Source organism: Rhincodon typus, chromosome 4, assembly GCF_021869965.1.
Source record: "Rhincodon typus isolate 14 chromosome 4, sRhiTyp1.1, whole genome shotgun sequence".
NCBI lineage: Eukaryota > Metazoa > Chordata > Chondrichthyes > Orectolobiformes > Rhincodontidae > Rhincodon > Rhincodon typus.
In genome coordinates, this window is record NC_063335.1 from 51,801,366 (window position 1) to 51,808,100 (window position 6,735).

At 36.0% G+C, this 6,735-nt stretch overlaps 1 protein-coding gene across 5 annotated transcripts in view; it reads right to left on the reverse strand.

The window, feature by feature from the left end:
- Positions 1-6,297, reverse strand: part of LOC109917360 (CD226 antigen) — a 48,279-nt gene extending 41,982 nt beyond the window's left edge. For 3 of the 5 annotated variants that reach the window (XM_048595922.1, XM_048595921.1, XM_048595920.1), the window contains exon 1: positions 6,141-6,273. In XM_048595922.1, coding sequence (XP_048451879.1) covers positions 6,141-6,198 — 58 coding nt within the window. In that variant the 5' untranslated portion in view covers positions 6,199-6,273. Of the gene's footprint in view, positions 1-6,140 lie in introns of all 5 variants that reach the window. The other 2 variants (XM_020517175.2, XM_020517173.2) reach the window with 1 other exon arrangement.
- Between the last annotated feature and the right edge of the window lie 438 nt (positions 6,298-6,735).

Consider the following 6,735-nt stretch of genomic DNA (forward strand, 5'->3'; position numbering starts at 1 on the left):
CTGCCCTGAGCTATCTCTTCATTCCTAATAGGTTTTGAGGGAACACGTTTCACATGTACCACACTGTTAATTTTAAGAATTAATTCCTTGTCTGATACTTTTTCCGAGGATTACTTAGGCACATCAATAGGTCTCCCATTTAGATTCATAGATTCATTGTGCTGTACAGCACAGAAACAGACTCTTCAGTAGAACTTGTTCATGCAGACCAGATATCTTATATTAATCTAGTCCTATCTGCCAGCATTTGGCCCATATCCCTCCAAACCTTTCCCTATTCATGTACCCATCCAGATGCCTTTTAAATATTGTAATTGGAGCGGCCTCCATTACTGTCTCTGGCAACTCATTCCATACATGCACCACCCTCTGCATGAAAATGTTGCCCCTTACGTCCCTTTTAAATCTTTCCCCTCTCACCTTAAACCTATGCTGTCTAGTTTTGGGCTTCCCTACCCTGGGAAAAAGACCTTAGCTATTCACGATATCCATGCCCCTCATGATTTTATAAACCTCCATAAGGTCGCCCCACAGTCTCCAAAGCCACAGAAAAAACAGCCCCAGCTTATTCAGCCTCTCCCTATAGCTCAAACCGTCCAACCCCAGCATCTTCCTTGTAAATCTTTTCTGCACATTTTCAAGTTTAACAACATATAGCAGGGAGACCAGAATTGAACGCAATATTCCAAAAGTGGCCAAACCAATGTCCTGTACAGCCGCAACATGACCTCCCAACTCTTATACTCAATGCACTGACCAATAAAGGTAAATGTACCAAATGCCTGCTTCACTTCCCTGTCTAACTGCAGCCCAGTCTTCAAGGAACTATGAACTTGCACCCCAATGTCTCTTTGTTTGGCAACTCTCCCCAAGTCCTGCCTATATTTGCCTGACCAAAATGCAACACCTCACATTTCTCTAAAATAAATTCTACCTGCCAATCCTCGGCCCATCGGCCCATCTGATTAATTTTCTGTTGTACTCTGAGGCAACCTTCTTCACCATGCACTACACCATGAAATTTGGTGTCATCTGCAAACTTACTAACCATTCTTCTTGTAGTCACATCCAAATCATTTATATAAATGACCAAAAGCAGTGGACCAGCACCGATCCTTGCAGCACACCGCTGTTCACAGCCTTAATTTAATTAATTTTAGTTAGTTTAGTCTTATTACAATGGATTCGTTTTATTTTCCTTACATCACATTTAGGATGTAGTCTTAGTCCATTATTATTTTGGCATCTTTCAGTTTGTTTCCTAAAAATAATATAATTGCTATTTAATCCTGCAATTGCCTTTGAGATTTTATCATGACTATTTTCCCTCATGAAACGATTTGTGTGAAATATCATAAGTCTCTCTCAGAACTGCTGTCCCTTGGATCTATAAAACTTGAAGATGAATAAGACTTAAGGGTTATTAAATACTATTTCAGAATTCTCCCATAACCATGATTTCCATTCTTGATTTTTTTAAAAATTTAACCTCAGTGTCCAAAATCCCTGACCTTACAGCATGTCTACAATGTCTTGAAAATTCTATAAATGTCTGGTTATGTTTCTTTCTTACAGTCCTAAACTTTAATCAATAAGTTCAGCAACAAGCTCATAAGCGTTAAACATTGCCCTCTTAACAGTTACACAGTCTGCAGACTGCTCTTCTGACAGACTGGTGTATAAATTCATAGCTATACCTCGGAGGATACTTTGTAACATTAAGGTTCAAGTGTATTTTCAATTTCAGCTGCACAGTTATCTTTTTGAAGGAGGTTGAAAAACTTTCAGCTTTGTTTTCTGTAAATTTAGGCACTAACAAAGATTTGTAGTTGAATGAAATTCCTCATTAAAATGAGAATCATCCTTTGAGCAATGATTTTCTCTTATGTTCTTTAGTTTTTGTTCATTCAAACCATATTGTCTGTGCTTTAGCTTTCTCTGGCTTTAAGCTTCTTAAATTTCATCTCTCTTTCCATTGCTGTTTCTTTGTTTTGCTCCTGTCTTGCCAATTCAAGATTTATTATTTCCATTTCTCCATTTTTTAAAAGTCAGAAGTCACACGACACCAGGTTATAGTCCAACAGGTTTATTTGAATTCACAAGCTTTTGAAACCCTGCTCCTTCATCAGGTGACTTCAACTGACAAAGGAGCAGTGCTCAGAAAGTTTGTGTGTTCAAATAAACCTGTTGGGCTATAGTCTAGTGTCGTGTGACTTCTGACTTTGTCCACCTCAGTTCAACACTGGCACCTCCACATCATCCTTTTTTTTTCCGAAGAAGGGATATCCTCTTTCCATTTCTTTATCCTCTCTTTTTCTTATAATTCAAGTGCTTTAATTTCTCTTTCACTATCTTTTTCCTTTAATGTATTTCTTTTCCTTTCTAGCTGAATCTTAGCTAATTTCAACTACGGCTCATCACTTTCACGTTTCTCACCTTTTAACTTGAAATGATGAGTAATCACATTAATCATATCATCAGTTTGAGGCCCTCCTTTTTATTTCTACCTAGAATTTATCTTTTAACCCTCTCAGTTTAGCTTTAGTCAATAATTTAAATAATCCACCTTTACAGCTTCTACTCCCAGAAAATAATCTTAACAGCAGTCAAAGCCATTTTTAAATTCCATTCTATGTCATACACTCCACAGCGGTTCCTATTTCTATGCTCAGTTCCTTCACACAGTTTTTTCTTGAAAGATTCACAAATACCACTTCAATTCAAAAAATTTTTAGTCATGGTCAAGTTCTCCATTTGTTATGATCCCATTTGATCTTACTACTGAACAAGTCAGATTGCAAAGTGAACCAAAACTTGTTAGGTCTTGAATGAGTTGCGGTTTACCTTCCACATGCTGGAGGAACAGCATCTTATTGCCCACTTAGGCTCTTTACAGCCTTCAGGACTCAACATTAAGATCAATAACCTCAGACCGTGATTTGGCCTTACCAAAATGCAACACCTCAAATTTATCTAAATTAAATTTCATCTGCCACTCCTCGGCCCATCTGATCAAGGTCCCATTGTACTCTGAGATAATCTTCTTCACTGTTGACTAGGCCAACAATTTTGTTGTCATCTGCAAACTTACTAACCATCCTTCCTATAAGCACATCCAAATCATTTATATAAATGACAAAAAGCAGTGGACTGAGTATCAATCCTTGCAGCATACCGCTGGTCACACACTTAATTTAATTAATTTATAGTCTGTCCAGTCTTATTACATTGGAATCACTTTTATTTTCTTCACATCACTTTTAGGATCTAGCCTTTCTCCATTATTATTTTGGCATCATAATCTCTGTCCTCTATTTTGTTTCACCCCCTTTATCCACACACCTTCTGTGTCTTATTTGTGTGTGTTTGCTTTCAGTGCAGCTGACATATTTCTTGCTATTAACATGTATTCTTCATCTATATCTCTTCTCTGCTACAACTAGTGCTCCCTTGGTCTTTTGCTCTGGAAACCTTTGCCATCTCTTCCATTTTATTCTCCTCCCCACTTCACTAAAGCATAAAAGCCATCACTTTTCCAGTTTCATTCAGTCGTGAAGAATCATTTTGGATTCAAAATATTTAACGTTTCTCTCTCAATGGATGATGGCAAACCTGCTGAGTTTCTCCAGCATGTTCCTTTTTTTTATTATTGCTAGCTCTGAACTTGATTTTGTTTTCAAGTTCAGTTGGAATTCAATAACCAAACATATTCACAAGAGGAGAGAATGAAATTTTAGCACAGAAAAACAAGCCAAAAAGAAACATGGAGCGTACTACACTAGACCAACAGAAAACTTGGAAAGATTTCGTTGTGGACATCAGAAAGAAATTGAACTTCGCAGCATTCCTTTTATCCCAATAACGTCCTTTCTCAACAGCAATTGGTTTCCTCACAGCGAATTTACTTAGTCATTTGATGCATTTTTCCCTCTATCTGGTACATGGGACATTGTATCAGTATTCCAGGACACTTGAAGCAAATTGCCAAAGAACTCATTATTACTTATAACTTCAGAACAAATAAATGAGTTTCATAAACTCAGCTGTCTAACTTGTTTGCCTCCACCTTCTGGCACATGTATATAAATATAGCCTGATCTGGAATGGTCTGTTTGTCTGTGTCTCTGACCTCCCATTTCAAGGCAATTGCTGCTTTAATTCCCTGTCTGTTTTCTTTAAAAAAAAAACACATTGAACTGTTTATTCCAAGGATTTAAAATGCATGGAAAAGAAGTAAAAAAAAAAAAGACTCGCTGGCACTGCTACAGAGCAAATATGAAAAAAGTCTTCCCCTTCTTTACATACATAAATATAAATTCAACTTAAAGTTATATATTGGTATTAACATAAGGTTAATTATAAATAAATACTAGCTAGAATTTACATGACATTCAAAGTTCTGGGGTCTTGATGTTCAACTTTGCTTTTACATGATAAAAACAAGTTGCCTGCTCCAAAATATAAACCAACTATCATGTAAAAATGCCACCAAAAATATTTGGTTAGGATTGCATGGAAATTAATTTTAAAAGATTGTAGAAAGATATTTATTTAGTCCTGTTACGTAAGCACTGACTGATGCTACAAGTATGAAGTTTATAGGAATGTTTTCTTCCAAACGCTTTGTTTAATTCAAGGTAAAATGGAAGAATGAAGGCAATCATCTGAATTCCGAATTCTGAATGACAAGTTGACAAGTTTAGATGGTTTGGTTGTTCATGGTTTAATGATTTAACCTAAGTTGCTTTATTGACCAAATGGATATTATATTCATACCAGTAAACAATGACTAATTAGTTTTGCTGATAGTGGATAGAACTTTTGTATCCAAGTCCCAGGAATATATTGGAAATGGCATGCAATGTATACAGTTATACTTCAGACTATTTAATTCCGAGAAAGAAAAAAAAAGGCGTCCTGGAGGCTAGCCAGTAAGCATTTCCACTAGGCTATGAGGCCTATGCGGTTCACAGTGTGATAAAGATGGGCTTTGAGAGGAAAAGAGTACATTGGAAGCCACTGGGATCAGGTGAAGGTTTGCTAAAAATACCATTTAACATCAAAGGCACGGTCAGTCTGCAAGCATCAGAGGGAGAGAAATAAAGGTAGATAGTCTGTATTGTTGACTAGACAGCATTCATGTGGGAGCACATACTTGGACTAAAAGGAACCAACTTAAATGTTTGAACAAGGCTGAAAGATTGGCCCAGTTGGGGCAGGGGAAAGAATCTTCAACTTGTTACTTAATGTGAGAGCCAGTTCCAGGACCAGATGTTTTACACTGGAAGTGGGAAAGAAAGGAATTCCTAGGGTGTTGAGAATCATGTTGGACGAGTTCTGAAAGTATAAAGTGTTTTTCCAACCAATGAAATAACCATGGGGAGACTTTTTTGGTTATTTACAATATTAACTAAAAATTCCTTTCTGTAGTTTAGACCATAAATACCTATGAAAATAACATTTCATCAATGTTACTTTTAGTCTGTTACAGCACAGGTCTTAAACTTGAAAACTTGTGTTATATGTTCAGTCAGTTTGTTTGAAATTTTTTAAAGGTATTTGTCTTTACAGGGATTGGAAAAGTGAGAATCTAATCTTGGAACTTTTTACATTCTTTTATTTTCAGTCTGCTCAGATGAGTAAATATCAATTTGGCAGAAAGCATCAATTATTATTTGAACATTTTCAAACCAAGAATAGTTCACTGGAGCAACGCTGAACTTTAAATGCTAAAATTTTTATTAGCTTAAACCTTATTTATTTCATTCAGAACAAAAACCTACTTACTCTCATAAAATGGAACATAATGCTACACACACCCTTATTTGTTTAAATATAATACACTACTCATGCAAAATTACAGAAAATGTTCATTTTTTTACAAATTGAAAGTCACAAAATGCACTTGTACTGATTGACTTAGTGAATAAAAATCACATATCTTATTTGCAAATTTAGTTTAATTTTATTTTGTCCAAATGTTGTGCAAGATGCTCTAGCAATATACAATTTAAATGAACGCAAAGCATACATTCAGCTTTAGTCATTCATATGCAAGGTTTGACTATACTGAAAAAATATTAAGCAGCACAAAACTGGTTTTAACCCTACTCAGATATTAAAGTTAACTTAGTACTCACCCCTCTGCAGCAGAAATAGTCCAGGACAAAGACAGAGATAATATGTTAACCATGACATTGATGGCAATTTGAAATGCCAGAAACAGGAAAAAGAAAAGAAAGGACCAAAAGTAGCAGCAATACCACTTTATGCAAAGAGAGATCTCCAAATGCTCCAAACAGCTTCCTGTCTGATTATATCTGTCAAGAACTTGTTTGTAGCAGTCTCCAGCCTGATTGGTTGTAGAATGCAGTTGGATGTCACAATTTCACAATTTTAAAGCAAAAGAACTCAAGCTACAAGTAGTGGTGTGCAACATTCTAATTACTCTGGCAACTTCTGCATATAAAATTTACTTCCATTATTTAAACATTTATGGCCACATGGGGCCTCAACGATCAGTGTCAGAACAGACATAATGGAGACATTATATGTAGGGAAAGGGCATGTTTAAAATTATATAGAGAGGTGGAGAGAGAAAGATTAAGAGCGGTGCACAATCGAACTTTGAAAGAAATGTACACAGGTACGTGTTTGATGGTTCCAGCTCTAACTGATATTCTAAAATCAGTAAGATTGGGTTCAAGTTCCTTAGTTGCTACTGGACAATTTGTT